The sequence below is a fragment of the Manis pentadactyla genome, chromosome 12 (genome assembly GCF_030020395.1).
Source record: "Manis pentadactyla isolate mManPen7 chromosome 12, mManPen7.hap1, whole genome shotgun sequence".
Taxonomy (NCBI): Eukaryota; Metazoa; Chordata; class Mammalia; order Pholidota; family Manidae; genus Manis; species Manis pentadactyla.
Window position 1 is genome coordinate 6,732,393 of NC_080030.1, and position 25,770 is coordinate 6,758,162.

General features: G+C 47.9%; 1 protein-coding gene across 6 annotated transcripts; it reads left to right on the forward strand.

Annotated features, from left to right (window-relative positions):
• The first annotated feature begins 50 nt into the window (after positions 1-50).
• LOC118909120 (zinc finger protein 558) lies at positions 51-25,559 on the forward strand. Of its 6 annotated transcripts, XM_036879292.2 has the most exons (9): positions 73-159; positions 564-823; positions 949-1,041; positions 5,089-5,198; positions 5,635-5,723; positions 6,263-6,389; positions 8,421-8,516; positions 9,026-9,108; positions 9,922-15,483. In XM_036879292.2, exons 2-9 carry the CDS (start codon positions 783-785, stop codon positions 10,702-10,704), a joined length of 1,422 nt encoding a protein of 473 aa, XP_036735187.2. In that variant the 5' UTR covers positions 73-159; positions 564-782; the 3' UTR covers positions 10,705-15,483. The 6 variants fall into 6 exon arrangements, with proteins under 6 accessions (XP_036735188.1, XP_036735187.2, XP_057345836.1 ...); XM_036879293.2 differs by lacking the exon at positions 564-823 and having other exon boundaries at positions 51-159; XM_057489853.1 differs by lacking the exons at positions 73-159; positions 564-823; positions 949-1,041; ... (3 more) ...; positions 8,421-8,516; positions 9,922-15,483 and adding exons at positions 17,051-17,154; positions 17,360-18,405; positions 18,623-18,761; positions 24,710-25,558 and having other exon boundaries at positions 8,676-9,108.
• The last annotated feature ends 211 nt before the right edge of the window (positions 25,560-25,770 follow it).

The window sequence follows — 25,770 nt, forward strand, 5'->3', positions numbered from 1 at the left end:
GAAATGTCCGTCTGCCCAGGAGCTTGACAGCAACCGGAAAGGAGGCTCCCGGCGGTCAGCCCGAGGCCGGAAGCGGAAGTGCGGGGCTGTACGGTGGAAGGAGCGCGGGTCTGGCGGCGGGGTGTCTGCTGTTTTCTCTGCGGAGAAGGCGTTTACGTGGTATGTTGGTGCTCAAAGCCCTGGGCAGGAATCCGGGAGCGGCTGGCAGTTCTGGGGTTCCGGCAGGGGTCCGGGAGGGGCCTGGGCCGCGGGCACCCCGGTTACAGGTGCGGAGGCCCTCCGTCCCTCCCGGGAGCCCGTTTCCTACCCTGGGCTGCTCCTCAGGTCGGCCCCACGCTGTGGTTTCCTCCCAGCTCTGGATGCCGCTGTCCGCTACCCAGAGACTCCCCGGTCCTCCTCACTGGATGTGACTTTGTGCCTGGGGGATTTCTAACCTTGTCTGCACGCATTGTTTTGGTTGTTACAACTGGGAGTGGGGGCTGCCGGCATCCAGCGCCGGGATGCAGCTTGCTGTTAGCGGTGCACTGAGCAGCGCCCTCCAGTAAAGAAAGTGTCATCAGCAGTGCTGGGCTGGGAAATCCTGCTCTGGGGCCTTGAAGCCTTGAATCACCGGTGGAAATTGTTTCAAAGTCAGCCGAGTTACTTGCAGAGCCCTAATCGACAAGCCGTGTCTAGTGTCTGGAGTCGCCAAAAAAGTCTTTCTCCAGGCAAATGAGTAACTGAGCAAGTCAAATGTGCACAGCACGAAGCTGCTTTCTCCCACCTGGGGAGGAGATGGCTGGATGGAAATCAGGAAAATCCAGCCACGGGCAACAATTAAACAGTAAATAAAACCATTCCTCCCCCCCCCAAAAAAGGTGCACGGATTGGTTTTTCTATCCACCGGTTGTATTACTCCCTATAAAAAGGCCTCTAAAGCAATCTTCCTGCCTTTTTCCCCCCTCTCAGACAAGAAAAGCAACTCCAGCTAAAGTTTGTGTTGGAATCAGCCTCAGGGTCCACCTCTCCTTCTCCCGCATCTGTGGGTTTCTGTGTGACCAGGTGAGTACAGTGTGGAGCCGGTTAGAACAGGTGCCAGCAGCCTCCACTGCGCAGAGGAACTGCTGATCAGCTTGCTTGTGCTCAGGTTGTAAACACAAGGAGCCGCTACGAGGGAGGGTATCTTTAGAAAAATTATTTACGTTTTGGTGGATTATATTTACGGGAAAGATGCTCAGGTGTGTATGGCTATATGTGTGTAAATAAGTCAGTAAATACAGTTATATGCAGATAAGCACACATTACACAAACATGTAAATAAATATGTGTGACAGGAAAATACGGATTTTCTTGCATTCTGTAATACTAAAAACTTCAGGGTTTTATTCATGAGCATAAATATGTATGTTTTTTACACGTGACTGTTGTATTACAAGTCATCTCACTAAAGATGAGCAGAACTACTCAGCAGTGATCCTCCGACCTGTTCAATTTGACTTCTAAAGTCCTGTAAATCCTCTGCAAAGTTGAAAAATGTAAGAGCATCTGGGGGGAAAAATGATTTGAAAGTATTTATATTTACTGTAATAGAAATTTAAAATTGAATTAGCCAGCAGCCAGCTGTAAATGGATTTTTAAACAAGTGGGTTTTAACTTTTTTTAATGTGGGGTCGAGGGCTCTTCACCTGTTGGTGACCAAGTTGTCCTAGACATGGCAGCTTCACAGCTCCTGGGCACGCTTATCTGCCCACATGTAGCCGTGAAGCAGCAGATGACTGGCATCATGGGAGGTGCTGTTGTAAACAAAAAGTCCGTTGGAGGAAACTGGGAGTTCCGAATATTGTTACTTATTGGCCGAGTTGTGACAGCCTCTCATGGGCTGGGGGGAGGAGAAAATCTTCCTCCTGCTGGGGAGTAAAGTTCGAGCTGAAGTAGCATCTTTACTGATTTGCAAGGTCTGGTCTCTTCCCGCTGGGTCTGCAATTGAGGAGCCGTGGGGTGGGAGAGCGCCCCCTGCTGTCCTCCTCATGGCATATGCCAGTGAGGGTTCACTTAATTAATTTTCATAAATTCTGTGTGAGCAGGAGGCTGATGTGATTAGCCTTTGCTCTACACACACGGGTTCAGGTGGACTTCCGGATTAAGGGTGAAGACTTAAGGGGAGAGAGAGGAGGTGTTAGGCAGGAGTTAAGGAACAGGATGATGTTCCCTAGGCGTGGATGACAGCTTTTGCGGAACAGTAAAGATGCAGAAAGAAGAAACCTAGTTCAGAACCAAGACAGTGTAGCGATGCTTTTCATTCCTGCGCCCATTTGTTAGATGGCCCAGGGCACTTCCTGCGCTTCAAGCTCCTGTCTCCGCACACCTGCAGGCACCCCCCTGCCCCCGCAGGCCTGTGTTTTATCCCCACTTTTCCACTCACAGTTCCCTCGTCCCGGTCCTGAAAAAAGTCAGGCCTGAGTATGTGCAGGGCTGCCCTGGCTACTGTGGTGGCCACTGGCCACATGTAGCTAGTTGAATAAAGCCAGTGAAAAATGCAGTTAAAAATTCATTTCCTCAGTCTTACTGGCCACATTTCAAGGGCTCAGTGGCCACATGTGCCCTGGGGCTGCCATACTGCACAGAGAAGAATTATGTCGAGTTGGAGCAGAATCACCAAGTCTGGGCCATGCTGGTATATAGGGACCCCTCCCCTCTGACCTTCCAGCACCAGCTTAAATCCAGGTGCAGAAATCATTGAATCTGTAGATTGAACAGAGACCTCTCCTGCTTCCAGGAGACTTCAGCTCCCTAAAGACCTTGAGGGGGTGCTCAGGCTTGAAAGGGCCCCTCCTCCGCCTGCTTCCTGGGAATGTGGCTGGATCCCAGGCCTCCTCTCACCTCTGCTCAGTGACTGTAACTTTTCCTAACTGCGGGATGGGTCCCTGTAGGGGAGAAAGGAGACATCCTTTGCCTGCAGAGGGTAAGGAAGTTCTGAGGCAGTTTTCTGGGTCTCTTGGACTCCCACCAAGGCTTCAGGGAAGGTTTGGCATGAGAGGCGGTCGGAGTCTAGGACTGCTGGAACAAATTGCCACAAACCTTGTGGCTTAAAGCTACACAGATGTGTTCTCTTGCCATTTTGGAGGTCAGAAATCCTAAATGGGCCATCAGAGCTGCCCTCCTGGAGGCTCAGGTGGAGAACATGTTTCCTTGCCTCTTCTGTGTTGTAAAGCCGCCTGCAGATTAGGAATAGTATCAGTGCAGTTGCAGTCTACTCCTCTGTTCTGTGAGTAAGACCTTTGGTGATTCCACCAAGAGTATCGTCCTTTGAAGTGGTAGTGCTGGAAACCAAATAATACTGTGACGAATGGGTGATGAGGACATGAGACAGAATGAGAACCCTTCGTGGTGAGGGAGAGCAGCTGGACAGCAACTGGAAAGAAATACAAGCATTTGGGATAGGTTTATTTCACTGCTAGGAATACTGCATCAGGGTTATGTGGTGTGAGGGCGCCCAGAGAATGGGAGAGCTTGCAGCAAAGGGCAGACAGAGACAGTCGATAGTGCAGAGCTCCTAGAAAGGCATGTGGGACGGAGCCCCGAGCAGGGCTGCGGAGCCAGGCCTTGCAGAGACAGGGAGGCAGTTCCTGGTTTAGAGCAGGACGGAGGGAGGAAGCCGTGGGGCGGATTGTCGTTCTGGGGGCCAGACAGGAAGGTAGCTTCCTTCTCACGAAGATGACTTTGGGAAGGAGGCCGCGGGACCACCTGCTGAGAGCGAGGGTGTGCGCTGCCTGACACGCCATCCCAAACCTGGTGATTCAGTGCAAGAGAATTGGGTATCGTCTCTCACTGCTTCTGCGGTTCAGGAATTCAGGAGCGGCCTAGCTAGAAGGTTCTGGCTCAGGGAACTTCAGTGAGTCTGAAGCGAGATACCAGCCGGGGCTGCAGCCATCCGAGTCTTGAGTGGCGCTGAAGGGGTCACTGCCAAGGGCATTTGCTCACCAGCTGGCACCGGTGCTGGCTGTCGGGGGGAGGTCTCCAAGGTGGTCTGACCGTCTTTGAAACACGGGCAGTCGGCTGTCCCCCAGCAGGCGGGGCAGAGCAAGGCAGAACTGTAGTGCCTTCTAGGGCCTCACCCGGAAGTCGCCCGCGGTCTGCTCTGCATTATTCTGTTGGTCATGCAAGTCAGCTCTAACCGAGCGTGTGGGATGTGGGTGCAGGGGGCTCGGGTCATTAAGGCAGTTTAGGCAGTGGGTTACCTTAGGGGAAAAGGTGAGGCTCTGTAAGCTTTAAGAGGGTTAGAGAAGGCTGGATGGGGAGGATTGTCCTGTGGGGCCGAGGGCCCTTTGCCTGTTGGTGGCCGTGCTGTCCTAGACACGGCGGCCTCACAGCTCTTGGGCAGGTCCATCTGCCCGGATAGCGCCCGAAGCAGCAGACGACAGGAATCGTGCCGGGCTGGAACTCTGCTGAGAGGAGGGATAGGGAACCCCTGTTGAAACAGGGACAGTGAAATCCAAGCTGGGCGAGTAGATGAGGGGCGAGGGTGGCAGACACGGAGTCATCTGTGTGGCTGAGAACACACGTAATACAAGAAAAAATCAGTGTACAAGGTAGACATTGAGGCATTTGGGTTCCAAGGGAGGTATTTCTGAATGCTTCTTCCAGGTGGTAGAACACTGCCAGGTGATGACAACGTCTAGGGTGGGGCACGGGTGGGGGGGCAGACGTGTGACACGGTGAGGGTCATCCTCGTGGGCTCTGACGTCATCTGAGTGGAGGTGGGAAGGCTAACGGGAGTCAGGTGCCCCAGTCTCCAGTAAAGAAGGGGCTGCAGCTGGGAGTGTGTTGGTGACAGCCACTTGGATGCGAGGAAGGTGCCCTGAGCCTCATCCCTTTACAGCGGACAGAGCAGTAACGTATTGTGATATTGTTGTGGACAGAAGAAGACAAGTTCCGCCATCACGTGGCCCTGAGCCCAGCACCCACTATGCAGAATAAGGGCCAAGGATCTAAGGCAGCACTTGAATTTTGGAAGGAGGATGCAGTGCGCGGGCTGAGGCAAGCCCGTCCTCCATCGCCCTGAGAGGCAGAGAGGCTGGGAGGACTTCCTGTTCTTCCCTGTCATTCCAGAGCCTGGCCTGAGCACACTGTGGGGAGAAGGGGAGACGTGTCTGCCTGGTATCCAGGCAGGTTTCTGTGGAGTCACAGGATGGCAGCCATGGTCCTGTCCCCCACCTGCAGTAAGTTGTGGGGCCCTCAGAGCCCAGGTGTTAGAGGCCCAGAGCAGGGAGTGGAAGGGCTGAGCAGTGAGCTGGGGGCTGAGGGTAGTAGCCTCAGGAGCCCAGGGACACCGGGGCCTCATCATACCTCCAGATCTTCCTATAAACTTGGTGAACTAACAGTCCTGTCCCCGGGAACTTCGAGTTCCTCATCTGTGAAATGGGAATAATAACCTCTTTCTCCAGCGCAGTAAGGTGGCCATGTTTTCTGGCCCTGGGTGAGACGGGGCTCTGCTCTGGTTTCCCGTGAAAGCTGTGTGTGTATGCAAGGTTGTGTGTGTGTGTACACATATGTGCACTGGGGTACGATCAGCGCCGGGTGGCTGGGGGCCCCTCCAGCTCTCTGAGTGTTAGCACACAGAACGAGCCTGCATCCTGTGTCTCATTTCTTCTCCAGCTCCGTCTTCCCTGTGCCCGGCCTCGCCTCCAGAAGGATGCACAGAGGAGGAAGCCTTGGTTCACGGCTTCCTGACACACTGGTTACCGGTGAGTCAGCTCTTCCTGTCCCCAAGCCATTATTCCTCTGTGACCCAGGGCCTCTCAGCCCGACCAGGTCCTCAGGCATCTGATGGAGGGACAGGGGCTGCCTGGACAGTGTCAGTATAGGTCAGCATTCACTGCATCACAAGGCTCCCTGCAGGCTCACATGCTGCTGAGAGCTTTAGGGGGCAGCTAAGGACATAATGTCCTGCATTTATGCAATTAGTGATCATCAGCAGGGGCTCATTCATGTACAGAGCAAGCATTTCTCTGAGTTCGGTGATGTCCCAGGCCTACGGTCAACCTTGGAGACGGAAGGAAGTTAGATTGTATTGGAAAAAGAAAATCAGCCAATGTTAGAGGTGTGTCTAGTCTCAGGAGTGGGTGTCCAGACAGGAGATGAGCCCTGGGGGTTGAGCCCAGAACCCTGCCTGCCAGCTTCTGCTTTTGATTCCATGTCCTTGTCCCTGTCACCCTCAGCCCTTCTCCTGTCAGCGTTGGTGGGGGTGGCCCTTGGCCAAGCCTTGATGTTTATGATGGTTTAGGACTTAGTGACCTTGGAGGATGTAGCCGTGGAGTTCACCCGGGAGGAGTGGGCACTGCTGGACCGCTCGCAGAGGACGCTGTACCGCGACGTGATGCAGGAGAACCGCAGGAACCTGGCATCGCTTGGTAAGCCCGATGCGGTTTCTGCATCTATATCGTGGCTCACGCAGCAAGACCTTTTCCCTTTTTTATAATGGAAGTAACATTCACATAACATAAAATTCACCATTTGAACCATTTTAAATGTACAGTTTAGTGGTTTTTAATGTAATCCCAGTGTGTGTCACCATCACCACTACCTAATTCCAGAACATTCTCACCGCTCTTAAAGGAAACCTGTATGCATTAAGTGGTCAATACCCCCTACCTTCCCCACTGCTGGCCACCACTATTTACTCTGCGTCGTTCGGATTTGCCTATTCGGAATATTTCTTATCATCAGAATCAGAAAACGTGCTCTTTTGTGTCTGGCTCTTTCAGGCAACACAGTGTGTTTAAACTTTTAGCCACATTGTCACATGTATGAGTCCTTTATTCCTTTTTGTGCCCGAATAATGTTCCATTTTATGGATATACCACATTGGATTTATCCCTTCATTGTTTGATAAACATTTAGGTCATTTCCACTTACTGGTAGTTTTAGTAGTGCTGCTGTGAATATTTGTGTACAAGTTTTTGTTTAAACATCTGTTTTCAGTGGTCTCGGGTGTACATCTAGGAGTGGAATTGCTGGGTCACATCTTACTACCTTCAGCTTTTATTTAGAGCTGAACTGTTTTTGACAGCAGCTGCACCAGCGTACGAGGGTTCCAGTTTCTCCACATCTTCCCAACATTTGTCCTTTTGATTGTAGCCGTCCTCCTGGGTATGAAGTGCTGCCTTGTCTTGATTTGCATCTCCCTCATGACCAGTGACACTGGGCATTTTTTCACGTCCCTGTTGGCAATTAGTATATCCTTGGAGAAAAGTCTGTTCAAGTCCTTTGCCCATTTTTAAAGTCAGTTGTTTATCTTTTGCTCTTGGGTTGCCAAATTTTGTTACAGTCTGAATACTAGGCCCTGATCTGAAACATGATGTGCAAATAATCTCTCCCATTCTGTGGGGTCTTTTCATTTTCTTGGTAATGTCCTTTGACTCACAAAGGTTGGGTTTGAGCATGTGCCCAACCCTGGGTAAGCACATGGCTTTCTAGATTCAAAGGACTATGAGGGAGCTTTTCAAAAATTCCCCTAAACATCCTATGCTACACTTGTCCTCCCAAGCTATTTAGTCTTTTGTTTTCTTCTGGGTTTTTTTTTTTTGCTTGCCTCAGGTGGCGGCGGCAGCTAATATCTTTTTTAAATATCTTCAGCACATGCCCACTGGGAGGCCAGCTCAGCTCTTGGAGAGTTTGGGATTAAATCCATAAAGGCAAGCCCTTCGAGCCAAACCTTCACAAAGGTCAAAACGAACAGTCAACATTCCTTGAGAAGAAGGTCCACCCTCCCTCAGTGCTTGGAATATGGGCCCTTGTCTTCAAAAGGTCACGGCCAAAGCGGAATAGAGGCTGAGACGAGAGTCAGTTAAAGTGTCAGCTGGTTTTTGTCTTGATGAAGCCTCTTCCTGGATGCTGTAAACTTACTTTTAGTAAGTTTCCAGAGTTGTGGTCCAGTTGACTGTGATGGTTTCCACTAGTTTACTCCCTGTTTCTGTAGAGGGGTGGATTTTGGATTCTGTATTCCTGGGTTGTTGCAAGTCTTTCTGAAGCACTTCCATGTCCCTGGGTCTGTGCTGGGTTTGGGGCTGCAGTGGTGAGTGAGGCAGATGTGCTCCCCACCCCAGTGAGGCTCTTGTTCTATGCCTTTCCTGTGAACTGGATACCCGTTCCTTACCCAGACTGTATCCTCCATGGTGAAAAGCTCTAATGCTTCTGATGCATGTATTTAGAGTTGGGCAAGGGCTTTGGGACCACCTGTGGCCTGTCACCTGGGTATCTCGTGAGGATGCTTGTGGTTTTGTTCCCCGACAGTCCCTGTACTCATTAGGGTTTGGGTGTACGGATCCCACTGCCCCAGAAGTCACACGTACCCGTGTTCAGATTTGTCGGATTCAGTTTCATGGAGTTACCTGTCGCCCACAGAGCATGCCCTACATCATGTGTCTTTTCTCTGTGAACAGGGTACCACATCGACAAGCCCAGTCTGACCTCCCAGCCGGAGCAGGAAGACAAAGGCATGGCAGAGGAGAGAGGAACTCTCCCAGGTGCCTGTCCAGGTGAGCGGCGAGTGGACAGAAGTCTTCGTGAGGAATGGCTCTGGGCTGGTGACTCTGGGCGTGGGGAGGTCACGTTAAGAAGTGCCGATCAGGGAGCTTTGTTAAATACCTCTCTTTTTTTTTTTGACAGAGATGGCCAAGAATATTTGGTATGAATTTTCCTCTTGTGCCTTCTTTCCTCTCTCTTCAGTTTTGTGTTCAAAATCTCTCACTTTACTTCGGACTTGGAGAAAAACAGACATCTCTTTTTTTCTTTTTGAAATTTAAGTCTCATGTGACCTCTCTGTCTAGTGCCTTTGTACTTTGCATTCCTGACGATTCCTTCTTTTGTAAATCTCTGATCAATTTTAATCCTTTTTGAATCATTTTTTAACACCTACAATTTTCATACTCTCACCCCATTCACTGCAGACTCCCCCAAAACCCTAATGCCTCAGAGTCCGCTGTATTCAGATGTGCACTGTCCTATTTCTTTTCTCCAATTTAAACTTCTTTTCAATTTGTTGCAGGTTTGGAGACCGGACTTAAAGCCAAATGGTTAACTCCTAAGAAGCATGTTCTTAGGAAAGATCATCCTAACGGTGTAAAAGCGGTAAGACTAACATGAATGATTTCTAGCTTTTCACAGTGGGAGAATTCCTTAAGTTAGAAAAACCACAAAATGGACAGGAGAGTTTTTTTATTTTTATTTTTTTATTAAGGTGTCATTGATACACACTCTTATGAAGGTTTCACATGAACATTGTGGTTACTACATTCACCCATATTATCAAGTGCCCCCCACACCCCATTGCAGTCACTGTCCATCAGTGTAGTAAGATGCCATGGTCACTACTTGTCTTCTCTGTGCTACACTGTCTTCCCCGTGACCCCCTACATACCATGTGTGCCAATCATAATGCCCCTCAATCCCCTTCTCCCTCCCTCCCCACCCACCCTCCCCACCCCTCCCCTTTGGTAACCACTAGTCCCTTCTTGGAGTCTGTGAGTCTGCTGCTGTTTTGTTTGGATAGGAGAGTTTTTAAAGGAAAGTATCATTTACAAGTGAGAAATAGGATGTCTGGTGAATTTGGAGAAATCTATGTTAGCTCCAAACTTGATTCTTAAACGTTTTTGGAACTAAATCTTTCTTTAAATGTGACTAAGACATTGACTCTTGATTTATAAAGTGGTCTAAAATTCATCAGGAAATGCTCTGTGAATGTGGTAAGAACCATGGCCAAGCATCTGTCTTTGTTGACGTCTAAGAGCTCAGATGGAGAAGAAACCATATACAAGCACTGAAAGTAGCCAAAACATCAGTGATAATAATGTAACTGAATCCCTGGGAGAGAGAATTCATGTGCCAGCATTGAATATTAAAAATACCATAATTTATAGTTATCATTCATATCTTGGTCAACAGGAGAGAAATCATCTTGGAGTGAAACTCAATGAATGTAATCAGTGTTTTAAAGTCTTCAGCACAAAATCTAACCTTACTCAGCACAAGAGAATTCATACTGGCGAAAAACCCTATGACTGCAGTCAATGTGGGAAGTCCTTCAGCAGCCGGTCTTATCTGACCATTCATAAGAGGATACACAATGGAGAGAAGCCCTATGAGTGCAGTGACTGTGGGAAAGCCTTCAATGATCCCTCGTCCCTGAGACTGCATGTGAGGATTCACACGGGGGAGAAACCGTATGAATGTAACCAGTGTTTTCACGTCTTCCGCACCAGCTGTAACCTCAAAAGCCACAAGAGGATTCACACAAGAGAGAATCACCACGAGTGTAATCAGTGTGGCAAGGCCTTTAGCACGAGGTCCTCCCTGACTGGACACAACAGTATCCATACAGGAGAGAAACCGTACGAGTGCCAGGACTGTGGGAAGACTTTTAGGAAGAGCTCATATTTGACCCAGCACATGAGAACTCATACTGGGGAGAAGCCCTATGAGTGTAGTCAGTGTGGCAAGTCCTTCAGCAGTAGCTTTTCCCTTACTGTGCACAAGAGAATTCATACCGGTGAGAAACCCTATGAATGCAGTAACTGTGGGAAAGCCTTTAATAATCTCTCAGCTGTTAAGAAACATGTGAGAACTCACACTGGAGAAAAGCCCTACGAATGTAATCATTGTGGAAAATCTTTCACCACTAACTCTTACCTTTCAGTGCACAAGAGAATACATAATAGGTGGATATGAGCACAATAACTGGGAAAGCATTTGATGACGTTGTATCCCTCAGACAGCTGGCAGTAACATGCGCTTAATGTATGAGTCATCTGTTGCCGCAGCACACATGTTCCTCCAAAACATAATGGCTTCAAGCAATATACATTTATTATGTCACAATTTCTGGAGGTCAGCAGTTTGGAAACGGCTTCACTGTGTAGTTGTGGCCCAGGATCTTTCATGAGGCTGGGGTCAAGATGTCAACTGGAGCAACAATCATCTTAGTCTTTGGCCCTGAAGAGTCCACGTCCAAAACGGCTAACTCAGCATGCCTGGCAAGTTAAGTGCTGCTTGTTGGCAGGGAACCTTCCCTACCTCACTCTCCACGGGGCTGGGTATCTTTATGATGTAGCAGCAGGTTCCACTCAAAGCGTTTGAGCTGGAGGGAGCGAATGCAGAAGGCACATGACTTTTGTGACCCAGCCTGAGCAGGGCATAGCACTTCTCCCGTACTGTATTGGTCATGCAGGCCAAGCCTAATGCAACGCAGGGAGAAACTTGGCAAGGTGGGTGTACCTGGAGACATCATTGGGAAGCGCCTGAGAAGCTTGCTGTGAAAATGGTGAAGAAAATCCTTCAGACCCTCATGCTTTCTAGTCTGTTTGACATGAAGTAGCATTCAGCTACCCTCATGCTCATGCACTCAAGAGAAGCCTCGTAAGTGCAATCTTCGTGGTAAGCTTCTTCCAGCTCAAACTGAACCTCATGTACGCCAAAGACTGCATATGGGGAGAAACGAAGGAATGCGGTAGCTTTAGGGAAACGAGTGGTATCTCTACGGAGTCATGTGAACATTAATGCTTGTGAATATCAGAATGCAGAAGCCTTCAGGGACGCTCACCCCTCAAAGCACACATTGAGAAGTCACTGCAGAAGAGCACTTGTATAAGGAATGTGGAAAACCCTGCAGCACCAGCGTTCCCCTTACTGAGCAAAAGACGGTGAGATACTCTGAATGCACTTACTCTGGGAAGCGCTGAATGTTGTCTCAATTTTTAAGAGACACGATTGATTCTGGAAAGAAAGTCCCATTAAGTGTCATCGATACTGGAAAGCTTCTCATTTTTCCCACATTCCTTAGGAAACTGAGAACTCCCAACAAAGAAACTTGTGAACCTAAAAAACGAGAGAAAGCCTTTAACAAAGACTCCTACGTTAAGAAAAATATGAAATTCTTCCTGGATGCAAATGCTTGAGAGGGTATTAATTTTGGAAGATCTTCAGTGATTCTTGTTTTTGTTGACTTGTGTGAACTCGACAGCGGAAGGAAACTCTAAAAACATGATAAATATGAGGATACTTGAGCTCTTTACTGAGTGGTCCCCAAATAATTTAAACTTGGAATGGAAAGTTAATGCTATGACTGTGGGTTTACCTTTATCCATATCTCATCCTTAGGTTGAGCCACTAACTCATAGATTTTCAGTCTTTTGTTTTAGTGTAAACATTTATGAAATTGTGTCCCATAGTTTTTCTATCTAATATGTTTACTATGATTTACTCTTTAAAAATAGCAATGACTAGCATACTTGAAAAGGTATTTCTGAATATTTCCTGAATGAGTTTATCAGAGTGGAAGTGACTTAATATTTATATATGCTTTTAAAAACGCAATGGCATTTTTGTCAAGGAAGTGGACTTCATGATGTTGTTTATCTTTCTGTCCTAGGATGGCAGTTTTGGTTAGCTTCTTTCCCAGTGTCCCATTCTCCCTTACTCAAAACAATCTTTTGTTCAAGTTGTCAATGGTTAGTATTGAAAATACTCAACCCTCAGGGCTTCCCTGAAGCCCAGAATGGTGGTGTCCTGTCTGCTGGCATGAGAGGCAGGTAGAAGTCACTAGGGGAGTGTCATCTGGCTTGTTCACTTTCCTGTTCTTTCTCTGGAAAGTGGACTCAAGGCCTAGAGTTGGAAGAGCTATATTTTGATGATGAAAAAAAACAGTGTGACAAAAAATCCTAGTGATACGGGTTCCCCACAAGCCTGTGATTGGCTGTATCGGTTCTGGACCTCTTACCCTTAGACTTTTCCTTACATGATTAAAAGTAACCTCTAGCTGGTTGATGCCAAAGTGATTTGGGGGTTATTTTTTTGAGGCAGTGGTCTGTTAACGTCAAGGGGGATGTGATAGCTAACTGGTAAACCTATTTGTTGGTTGGATTTTATAAATGCTTCAGTTCTTTGAAAACAATGTGTATTTTCTAATTTTTACATAGAATATATACCCATTAACTTAAGGTAATTGTGTGTCCAGATCTAGTATGTACCTAAGATTTTTGTCTTCAGACTTCTTTAGCAATAGATATTAAAGCTTTCTTTCTGCCATGGGTGTAGAATAATAGATTTTTTTTTTTTTGCTGTTTGTCATCTTTATGTATTTTGATGTAATGTAACTACACACAGCATTAGTTTTTTTAGTGAATTTTTCCTTTTTATGTAGGGGCCATATTTGTGGTGAAGTATTTTGATATATTAATAAATCATTGAACATTTATATAGCCCTTCCCATACACCAGGCACTCTTCTGAATGCCTTACAAGTATTAACTTATTAAATACTCAATATAAGCTTAAGAAATACGTGCTATTATTGTCCCCATTTTACAGATGAGAAAACTGGTATGGTACACTTATGTTACCTGCCTGAGTTGACTGGCTAGTAAATGTCAGAAGTCAGATTTGAACCCAGACAGTCTGTGCTCTTAACTCGTAGCCAATTTATGGGTATATTCTATATGCCAAGCACTGTTTGAGATGCTAGTATCTATAGCAATGAATGAATCTCAAGTTTTGCTCTTGAAGCATTCTGGTATGAGAAATACAACTTACAGGAAAATCAAGAAGATGTAAGATTTTTGTGGAAGAGTAAAGAAAGCATTGCCGGATAGTTAAGAGGAGTTGGGATCTTGCTATTTTGTATAAATCAGGAAAGAAAAACCTCTTAATTTTGAGGGGCAGACACCTTACTGAGTTGGGACCATGAGTCACCTGAGTTTGTGTGGCTAGGGCAGTCTTGGCGTGCAAAGGATGTAGTCAGAGGCTTGCTGGGTCCTGATCTAATTGGGTTTTGTGTGTGACCAGTAGGACTTTTCCTTCTGCTTTCAGTGAGTTGGCATATTAGAGTCCAGGCAGGTAACAACAGACTCACTCAGACTAGGACGATTCAAGTGGAGTTTCTTGAAGGGGCTACTTGCAGAGTGGTGAACAGTATGTAGGAATTCGTTAATGTACGTAAAGCACTTATGAGATCTCTTGGTATATAGGAAACATATATAATTTCACCTTTTGTTATGAATGGGTGAACTTTGATTGTAATATACTGAACAAAATAAGCCACACAAAAAGTAAATATTCTATAATTTTGTTTGTGTGAATTTCAAGAACAGGCCAAAAATCTGTGATAGGAGAGAAAGAGCAGTGACTGCATCTAAGCTCAGGTTGCATGGGAGGGGTTAGGCAGGGGCAGGGATTGTCTGGGAGGGGGCACGAAGGAACTTCATGGGGTATTTCTAAAATACCACTGTAAAAAAGAAAAAAACAGTGTTCTTTGCAGAAATGGTTGATTCCAGGGATGGTGTAGGGGTAATACAACCTGATCCTGAAATACCTCTGAAGGATCTTCTAATGGAAAAGAAAGGTTGATGAGAAGCCCCAAAACTGTGCCTAAAAATTCCCCTCAGGTCCTTAACCCCTAAGTGATTGTGTATAGGGGAAGACTAGGGAGCTTAGAAGAGAAGAACTACCAGAATAACTTCAGATGCTGAAGAGTTGTACAGGAATTTCAGAGAGATGGAGGTTGGTGTTTGGACTCATCTGGGATGGAATGATCTTGGTTAAACGAAAAACAACCCTGGGTTCCAATTATGACCCAAGGAATGTCACACCCTGAGAGGAAGCACCATGCATTAAGAGTAAGGACTACCTTTTAAAAGCCAATGCAAAACTGAAATAGATTGTTCCTTATGGAGTCCAAAATACAGCCTTCATAGGTTCAAGGCAGTCCATTACTACTATAACTTCCCACCATGATAAAACCTAACCTTTAGAGGAAGGTTACATGATTAAGGGCCTCTACAAAGTATTATTCACAAGTTTCAGCACACAAGAAGGGTCCTAGACATGCAAAGCCACAGGAAAATGTTCTCAATTATGAAATATAAATCAATTGGAGCAGACCCAGAGACGATCCAGATATTGGGGTTAGCAGGCAGGGACTTCAAAATAATGGAATAATATGTTCAGGAAAATGGAGAAAACATGGTCAAGTTGTAGAAAAAGAAGGACAAATTTCAAATCTTCAACCAAAGAAAAAGAACACATTGCTCTCGAACAGCAGTAAGACTGATAACTTTTCAAAAGCTATGGGAGCAAGAGAACAATGAATGACATCTGACCTCTAAAGCGCTGAATGGAAAAAAAAATACCTGTCAATGTAAAATTTTATGACCCAAGAAAAATGTTCTTTGAAAATGCAGACACATTGAAGATGTGTTCCAACAGGGGTTTTAAAAAAAAAAAAAAGCCAATGCTGAAAGCATCAACAGCAGAACTCTACTTCAAGAGAAAACTAAAGACAGTTTCAGGCTGAAGGAAGGTGATTCCATGCAGACACACATCACTCCAGGAACGATGATCAGGAAACAAAATGTAAGTAAATATAAATGACTATTGATTGTATAAAACAACTCTGTGAAGTTTTACAACTATGTAAGTCTAAAACTTCTTCAAAATAAAATGCTTATTAAAAACAGGTTGGACTGATACCCCCAAAACAAGATGAGGGAAGCCACTGCAAGAGACCCCCGCCCCCAGTCTGCCCTCCCCCCAAAGCTGGGGATTAATGAGAGCCCCACAAGTCATGCTCATAATACACATCCAGCAGTGTTGCTGACAGAGCCCTCGCAAGGAACACCATTCCCCTCCAACGCTAGAGGTCTCAGGACCTCAGATGGCAACTGTCATCCCCAAATGATGGGGTCTGAGCAGGCAAGACCCCTGTCCCACCAGAAATAGAAGTGATGGGACTCGTGAATCACCCCCCTCCCCTACTATCACTTTTTCTAGAAACAACCTCTTGACTGACTCCCTCAGCTGCTGCTCAACACTAGACAGTGGGGACCCGCAGTCCAGTGACTCAACAATACAGACAAGGGAAGACCCGGAAAGTGACTTCCTGCCTGCCCCCAACCAAAACAAAAGTCTGTAAAACAGGAGCTCTATGAAGAGACTCCTACCAGGCCTCCCACCCCTCCTGGCTGGAGATGCGTGGAATCCCATGCAGTCCTATCGCCCCAGGCCCCTCCCCACAGAGAGAGGATGGTACCTCCATCTGGTGACCCCTCCCTGTCACTCCAACACTTGAAAAATGGGAACAGCACCCCCAGCCCCAGGCACTGACATTCCAGTCCCCCAGCACCAGGGAGAGTGGGATCTCTGGCCTCCGATCCCCAATCCCCCATCCATCATGAAGATGCCATCAGACGATGGATACTTCACGTGAGCCCCGGGTCCCTCCAAGATGAGAGATGATAGAAACCCCAACAGGCAACTTAAAACCCCCTGCACACTAAAGAAGAAGGGAGACCCAGAAATGACGTACCATTCTTGCCCAGTGCCCACCACAGATTGTCCCCTCTGACTGCCCAAGGCTAGATAGATGAGTTTCCCCAGTAAAGAGTGTCCCCAGACCCCCCCAAGACAAGCAGTCACCAGAGTCTCCACAGGCACCCCACCAGGTTCTCCAATATAAATGTCAGGTCCCCAGAAAATGACCTCTCTCCCCATTGTTACAAAATAAGAGTCAGTAGAAGCATGAGTAAGCAGTCCCCTAAACTAGATGAAGGGGTGAGCCTACGATGGAAATCCCTCAAATTTTCCCCAACACAAGGTGATTGTCCCTATGGTGACCTTTTTACCCCAAACAAAAAGAACAGTCCGAGCTCCATCAGGCAACACTTCAGCCTCCTCTTGCCATGCAGACAGATCACTTATCACCAGGTCATAGTGGGCAGATGGGGCCCCATTGAACCAGGTGTGCCCTGCCCAGGAGGATGTTGACCCCAGTCTCAGAACAAGGAAGGCAATGGTAGTCCTGACAAACCAGCAGATACCCCAAGCACCCGTTAGAGACAGGAATTTGAGAAGCAAGTCTTCCCCGAGCATTTCTTGCCCTAGCAGAGCCCTCTCCTCTGCTGCATTCCCCGCTGACCCTCAGAACATCTGCTCGAAGGGCATCCGTGGACAGGGAAGCCTGGAGCTGGAGACAGGGCCGAGAAGGGTAGAGAAGGGACAGGAGACCTAATTTGTCTCAATTTCAGCCATGAATTCATGAGGCTCCAAACAGCGCCACTGAAGCCAGGCTCTTGAGCCAGCACGAGTAGACCAGATTCTGGGCGGATGAAGAGAGGTGGCCTGAACAAAGGTGGGTGCGTTGTCTCGCCTCCAGATGGCCATCAGGGATCTTTGCTGTCTGGTATTCATGCCCTGTGCAGTCTCCTCCCACACTGAGTCAGACATGATCAATGTGATCGACACAGTGCTGCAGAAATGACGGTGTGTCTCATCTGAGACTATGTCGTAAAACACTCTGGAGCTTCCTTCTCAGTCCCTTATTGCTCCCTCTCTAGGGCAAGCCGTCTGCCGTGCCGTGAGGACACTCAGGCATTCCTGGGGAGAGGTCCACGTGGACAGGAGCGACATGGCTAGCCTTTCAGTGAGACACCTTGGAGAATCTTCAGCTCCCATCATGTTTTGAGCTCTAATTCATACTACAGCCTACTGCTGTCTGCAAACTACCTCAGAACACATAAGAAAATAAGACGGCTTGATGGATGGGACGGGGATGAAGTGGCAAAACTAGGATAGTGGAATGTTACTGATGGAATCTAGGTGGTGGAATAGTTCGTTAGGATGCCATCACGAAATATGACAGCCTGGGGAGTGTGAACAATAGAAATGTGCTTTCTTGAAGTTTCTGGAGGTTGGAGGTCTAAGATCAAGGTACCAGCAGGGTCGGTTTCTCCTGAGGCCTCTCTCCTTGGCTTGCAGATGGCCACCACCTTGCTGCCTCTTCACATGGTCATCCGTCTGCGCATGTGTGTTCTGCCCTAGTCTCTTCTTCCGAGGACGTGGCCCATACGAATGGCCTCATTGTATTACTTCTTTAAGGGCCCCACCTCCAAATATGAGGCTTCAGCATGCATGAGGGGGGACAGAATTTAGTCTTCACAGGCATGTTCACTGTAAAACATGCTTGCATATTATCTCTGTAATTGAAATTTTCAGAATAAGTGTGGATGATATGCTATGTCAGTAAAGAAAAAAAGGTTAAAAAAATCGTGTTGGAACCAATAGTTGGTCTCTGTGGAATAGTTATCTTAGATACAAATGTAAAAATTGAAGCCCTGCATGTCCTAGAAGAGACAGAGGGATACTTGCTTTATATTTAATCTCAGAGGAGAGATGGCTTTTTAAAGCAGTTACACTGTTTTTTTTAATTCTCACCAGGATGTTAATACTTTATTTTGTGCAGAGCATGGAAAATACTTGAGCAGTTATAAAACATTTAACAGATAACTTCAAAGAAAAACTGTCAGAGAAGCAGGCTTACTCGTTTCAACTAAGTGAAGAGACGGAGGAGCAGAAGCCAGAATTAGAGAGAGTAGCTAAACAGGTACTGGTAACTCTTTTGAAAACTGATCTGTCATATTTACATTTTTGGAGTAATATTTACATATTTATGTTTTATTTACATTTTTCCAAATGGTAAAACCCAAATCCTCTCTCAGCCATTAAAAAATACTACGTTCTGGAAAATAGGTTTAAATAACTTAGTACTTATTGATCAACAGTGAGCAAAACTCACCAAGGAAACCCGTCTTTTGAAACAGACAAAAGATGAAACCCTAGAAGAAAAAGAAACCAAACTTTGTGAAGTGAAACAGTTTCACAAGGTCACTGATGAAATGTTAGTTGATGTCACAGAAGAAAATGCTGAGATCTGTTATCCTTCAAACATCCTTTCAACAGGTAATAACAGCACCTTTTCTAATTATATATAAATATTTCTTAAATCCTTCATAAAGAATTTAAGGCATTTATTAGGTGAAATCTAATTAAAATATATTCTCTTTCTAAAATAAAGTGGTAGTAATGATTGCTATTGAACATTCTTCCAGAATGGCTTAGAACTACCTATAGCTTGTACTTAAAGGCAGTCGTCAAGAGTTGTAGATCGCCTTCACAGACATCACAGTTGTCAGCAAGGTCAATGGAAGGTTAAGTAACCAAGTCCTTAACTCTCACATGAAGCTGTTACACTGTTAACCTTAAAATAAAGACGTCAGCAAAAAACCCCAGCAAACTGGGTTTGTTCGGAAATAGCAGAGAGCTGCAATCCCGGATAAGCAAGCCATAGCAAACCGCCAGCAGGTCATGCGGGAACAAAGCAGAGGACGTTGTTTTGTACAAGGGGAGGGTTTGGGTTCTTCTAAGCAAAAAGTCCCCTGGAGGAAGCTGGGAGTCCCACGTGTGGTGGCTTCTCATTGGCTGGACTGTTGCCAGGCTGTTGCTGTGGGAGGCAGAAACTCTTCCCTCCTTCCACTGGTGGTGAAGTAGCCAAAATAGTCTGCGATGCAAGGTGTTCCTTCCTGCGGGGTCTGCAATTGACCAGGAGGGTTGGGTGTCAGAGCTCCCCCTGCAGGCCTCCTGGTGCCATGCCAGTGAGGCTTCCCTTTATTCATTTCATAACAAAATAAATGAAAAATACATTTGATTTCATTAAAAAGTATCTGCATGGCAGATAACTAGAGGCAAAGACAAGGGAGAAATAGACAAAGAAAACAGGAAAATGTTGGCAATTCATCACAAAAATCTAACATCGATACTGAATAATTCCTATCTACTGAAGAAGAGGGCCAAGACTCCTTTGGAGAAATGGGCAAATACTGAGAACTGTTCACAGAAAATACAGAATACTCTCAACAGAAGCAATGATTCTCCACTTCGTCATCAAAAGAAAAATACGAAAACACGGAGATGCCTTTTTTCATGCACAGATTGGGATTTTTTTTTTTTAGTTTAGTATGTTGACGTATTAGCCAGGATGTGGGGAAGGTGGCACTCCCTGACCACTGACGGGCAGGTGAGTTTGAGCATCCTCTCCAGCTGGCAGGAAGACCCGGGGCGCCCACCCCGGCCCAGCCCGGCAGTGCGGGGAGAGGCGGAAAGAGCGGAACCCTGGCCGCGAAATCAGAAAGCCGAGGCCCGGTGGAGGGAGGCCGAGCCGACTGCGGAGCTGAGCGGCGTCGCGGGGAGGTAGGGGAGCCGGGAGAGCCAGGGCCCGGCGGAAAGCAGAGGCCAGGCATGGGGAGCCGAAGACAGGCGGAGGGGGCCAAGGCTCAAAGGAGGGACCCGAGGCTGGGCGGAAAAAGCCGAAGGTGGACGGAGAGCGCTGGCGCCCGGCGAGGGGAGCCGAGCCACGCCGAAAACCGGCGGGGAGAGCCGAGCCGAGCCGAGGTCACCCAGGAAAGAGCCGGTAGGGAACCTGGCGGAGCCACAGCGGGCGGAGGAGGGCCAGAACTAGGGAGAGCCCGGAGCCCCAGCTGCCCCAGCTAAGAGTGGTGACGCCGGCTCTCCCGCTGCCCACCCCGGCCTCGGGGAGCACGCGCGTGTCCCCGCACGGCAGGGGCTCCTGGAGGCGCTGCCGCGTGCAGACGTGCTATACCACCCGCGGTGACAGCCGCCCGGTGCAGGCACGCGGGTCTGAGGAGAGACCCCTCCCGGCACGGGGGCTGGGATGCAGACCGTAGGCCCCTCTGGGCGCCCGCGCAGGACCTCCTTCACGGTTCTTGGTCGTGTGCACCTGGACAGTTAAACCGCGTGGGAAGCCTACGGGGACTCGGACTGGGCCCGGAGGCCCCCAGGCCGGCGCTGTCAGCCGTCGCCAGAGCTCGAGCTCTCAATCAGGCTCAGAGCCTCGCCCTTGCTATCCTGGGAGAGGCTGCAAACTGAAATGTCGGCATTTTCTGCTTGTAAGTTGGAAAGCTGGCTTATCTCCCGCCCAGGAACTTAAAGTGGGGGACGCCTTACAACAGGATGGGGGGTTGAGAGGTCAAAATGGAGAAGTCCAAATGGGATGGCAGATGTCTACGAGGAGGCCCCGTTTACTTGAAGTGCTCTTAACAGAAGCGTCTTACTCCTTGCATCCCAGCCACCCGGGTCCTTTGCGTTCTGCTGGTTTATGTTAAAGTTGATGTGCTTGCAAAGCACGCATTGTACCCGGCAGTCTTCTGCAAGGTGGCCGCCGCCTGTGCCAAGCTCTCTGCCTTCTAGGTCCCTTGCTAGGGGTACTACCAGTATTTACATGATTTGTGTGTGCTGAGCGGGTCTGAGCTGAGTTCTAAGCGGGTCTGATCTCAAAAGTTGGTACCACACGGAAAAAAAAGTTTTGTAACTGTTGGTGATTAACTTATGGTGGCAGTCATTTCACAATATATACACAGATATCAAACCATTCTATTGTACACCTTAAACTTATAAAATGTTATGAGTCAATTATCTCAGTAAAGCTGGAAAAACTTTTTTTTTGAAAAAAAGTGTATCTGCTTCTGTTGCTATTTGTGGGTTTCAAAGAACTAATCAGATATATATTACCCAAAAGCAAACTTGTTTACACATATTAATATCAGACAAAAAAAGATTTCACCTTAAAGGACATTACTAGGAAAAAGAGACTCACTTCATTAGTGTATGTATGGGCTGATTCACAGGAAGAGAGGTGATTCTAAACTTCTCTGCAACTAATGAAACTTGCATCTGACAAGTGCATATTGCATGTCATTTTTAGGCATGTATGGGATTTTTATAAACACTGTCCTTTCACTTATGACACAAACCAAGTCTTGAAATTCTCAAAGCGTTTCATTTTCCCCACAAACATAAAAACAAAAACACTAAAAATATCATCATCCCTGTGGTGAAAATTGAAATTCCTGTGGCCAGGATCCTCATCTGAACCTAAACTACTTGATGATGTAACTGGCCTGCTGCTCGGCTACCGCTTCCACACCCGTAGGCAATAAGCTATGGTTGACTGAGTCACTGTATAAAAAGCTCTACCCAGTGCTCTGGGCGGAGGCAGAGACAAGGAGAATGACAGACCTGTAGACTGTTGGATGCATATGTAATTCTAGTGCTCGACCTATCGCTGGGAGAACAAGCCCCAAGAATGTTCAACTGTCATTCCTCAGTCTCAGTGAATCCATAGTGAACTTGCCCAGAGCTGAAACCCACCAGCAAGACAGTTCAGCTTGGGGAAGAGCGTAAACATGGCTAAATCTCAGAGCGTGGCTACCTCTGCAGACACTGAGAGTGAATGGGATCAGGAACAGATGCTCAGAGGCTCATTTCTACCTGCTTTAAGTGTTGGCATGTGGACAGTGGCACGTGGTAGGCTGGCTGAGGGCCAGACCCTTCAGAAATGAAGTTTTGCTTCCCCAAACAGACAGACAACCCTGGGCAACTCAGGTGCTTGCTGGGGCAAAGGGGACAGGAAATGGCCTAACCAGATAGGTGGTTATCAACCCAGCCATGGCAAGGGGACCCGCTGCAAATGCAGGCATTTGACTGTTCTATTTCTTCCTTACTCTGTTATGAATAAGTTTCAGTGTGTGTGTGTGTGTGTGTGTGTGTGTATGAGTAGTTGTTATCATGGCCGGGATCCTCACCTGACCCTAATCCAGTTGCTGATGTAATTGGCCTACTGTGCAGGCACGGGCTTACACACGTGTTGGCAAGGAGCCATTGGGTGTTGTGTATAAAGAGCTGCACCCAGGGGTCCCCACCCCCTCCCAGAGGCAAAGGCTGAGGCTAATTGCAGGTTATAGACTTGCTGGATGCAGACATGATTCTAGCACTCAACCTGACACCATGAGAATAAAACTTGTTATAAACTCTTTTACCCGTCACGTCCCACTGTTATTTGGTCTCACTGAATCCAGGGTGACCTTGCCTGGATCTGGGAACCCCCTCCAGCCAGAGTTACAGTAGTTAAATTTACATCAATGTAAAAAAAGAATCTTGCATGACATGTGACCCTCCCTGCAAACATGGGGCTCTTTGGGGTGACTTGTTAGAGTGACTCTTGTCCAGAGCACTACTGGCCAGTGGACACCTAAAGATGCCACCTATTGTCCCTCCCTGCCATCGGGTGGGCGCAAGACTTACTGACTGTTCCCATTGGCTGGGTCTGCTCTCAGGAGCTGCAGTCCTGCAGGAGACACACTTCCAACCCCAGTGGCCACCTCCCAGCCCTGAGCCCTGGTGCCTCTCTTTCCAGAGAGAGCAGATGTCCACAAGAAAGAATGACTTTCCTGGCTGCTGGGCCATCAGGAAGGGCCTGGGCTGCTGGAACCAGGGTTTATCCTCAGCTGCTGGCGGTCCTGCAAAGTCCTCCCTGGCAGAGGCCAGCCTGCTGTGTCTGGATGACTCTTGCGGTCATCACAAAATAGGCAGATACCTCAGAAGCACCCACAGTTCATCTGTCCTTTGCTCTTGGCTAGTTTCTGGCGGATGATGCAGGTGGCAACCCTGTAGCTACTGGTCATGAGATGGGCACTCGGGGTGAGCTCAGGGCAGTCTGTTCACCACCCAGATTGGAAGCACTTCTGTATTTTACTGGAATGGCTGTGTCCATGCAAGCCCACAGCTCATCAGTTTGGTGGCTGTCCCCTGCTAAGCACTACCCCCTCTCCCCTAGCCCCTCTCAGGCCTCATATAGCACCTCGGTGAATAGCTCCAGGGGAGGAGAGAGGGTGTCACCTGGCCCTGTCACGGTCCAGCTCTGTCCATGGACCCCTGGTCCCAGGCAGTGTCACTGGTCAGAGCCGGAGCTCGGGTGGCTGAGGACATGGCGTGAATCTCGTGGGAATCCAGGCTTTGGGTCCTGTTGGCCGAGGCGCCCAGTGCAGGATGCCCAGGACCCCACGGTGGCCGGGAACAGAGGGGCTTTGCTCACAGCCATCCTCCCCTCCTCCCTGCAGCACAAGGCAGCTCACCCCTACCCATCCTAGGGCATCTGCACCCCGCCTCCCAGGGATCCTGCTCCCCACTTGGATACAGTTTCCCCAAAAACAACTCCTCCCAGTGGGTACAGGATATTTTGGATTTATACTGGTGTCCAAATATCATGTTGTGTGCTTTTTTTTTCTGCCCAGCATTATCCTAAGCCCAGCAGTTGCTTTGGCCCAGCGGATTGCTGGGGTCTCCCGGGTTAAAAGTTTCACAAGGCAGATGTGATGATGATTGGTAAGGAATTCTGGATGATTCCAAAGGAATTATTGAGATCATAGACCATGGAATCCAGGAAGGGTAGGAATAGAGAAGAGAAGAGAAGGTGAGGCTCTGTGTTCCGGTCTCATTTCCGATCTTGAGGATTGGGTAGGTATCGTATGATGGTTTGAGTAAAAACTGGAACTCGGGAATGTGCAGTGGGGGAGTCTGTTTCTGAATTTGTTGCTTTCTCTATTTTTGTGTCCTTTGGTTTTGTGTTGTTGTGTGAATTATTTATGTTTGACCATGACCATTTGAGTTGGCGGGATGGTCTGGGTTATGGGAATGAGCCCTGGAGCACAGCTGGTGATAATTCCGTGATGGGTTTGAGCTCTAAAGAGCGGTGGACACCGGGTGGCCAATGGGTTGACCAAACAGTCAAATAACTCAGAGCAGTGGTGGGACTCGGCACTGTGTGTCCTTAGAGGGGAGACCAAGACTTGTGGACAAAAATAAAAAAGAGGGTAGATCCCCAGGGTTGGCCTTGAGTTTTCTGTTCCTGGCCCACATCTGTTTGGTGAGGACCTAGATCACAGGTCAGGTCTGTCCCGGGACAGAGGACAGTGGGAGTACAAGACAGCCGAGAGAATGGTCCTACAAAGGCAGGCTTCATTCAGCATCTTCATCTAAGTTCTTTATTTTTCTAGGATAAGAGGAAAAAATGTATGATGGTCAAGACTCTACGGAGGAGTTCACACGATGGTAGAAAGCGCTCCAAACCAAAGCCTGATTTAAACATCTCCATCCCTATAAGGATGTCTGGCTGCATATGCAAGATGCCGATTACTAGAATCACATCCCACCCCGGCAATGAGGTCAGGTACCATCAATGGGAGGAAACCTTGGAGAAGCCCCGGCGGCTGTATTGGCAGAAGAGTCTGCAGGGACTCAAGGCCTGTGACAGCGCAGGAGAGCCTTTAAGGACTTTCGATCTTGCCAACACCTTGCGAAATCTTGTGTCTCAGCACCCAAGTAAATGGCCACGAGGGGTTCTTGAAGGGGTTCCGCATGCCAGCCCCACATCTGCCTCTGCCAGGTCTTCAGATTTGGCAGCAATGACTCCAGGAGCAGGTCTTGGAACCCCTCTGCTCCTCCACAGACCATTTCCGGTGACCGAGGAAGACATCACGAAACAGGAAAGGAAAGTGAAATTGGCAAGAGAGAGGCTGGCCATGGCACTGATCGCAGACAGACTCGCTAGCGAGGCGGAGAAAGAGAGCAGTACGGGGGGACGTCCTGAAACAGCCAATGCTGGACAAGAGAAAGGGGCACAGAGGACATGGAACACGGCATTGCATTAATCTCTTTGCTGGGTCCATAAGGATTTCTTGCTTGGAGCTCTTGAGGCCTTAATATGTACCAATGCCTTTTTCTCTTATTAAATTCTTTTACGTGACAGACAGTATCAGTGATGATTTCATTTTGAGGTCTGCAGTTGGGCTTTAGGTGAGAGAAAGGAGGTCTTTGTTACTCTTTGTTGCATTCTTAGGCTGCATGAAAGGAAATGCCAACCTCTCCCTCCTGGTTAAAGGTCCACGTATGCAGGACATCTAATTCGGAAGCCAGACATGCCACTCTGGGGGTAAAGCCCAGCAAGAGATGGTTTTCAGCATCCTTGGTCTATCAGTGAGCCCCTGTCTGTTTGGCTGACCGAGCTGTGGTAGGACTGAAATCCCTTTTGCCAGTCCTTACTGGTCTGCTGGATTGA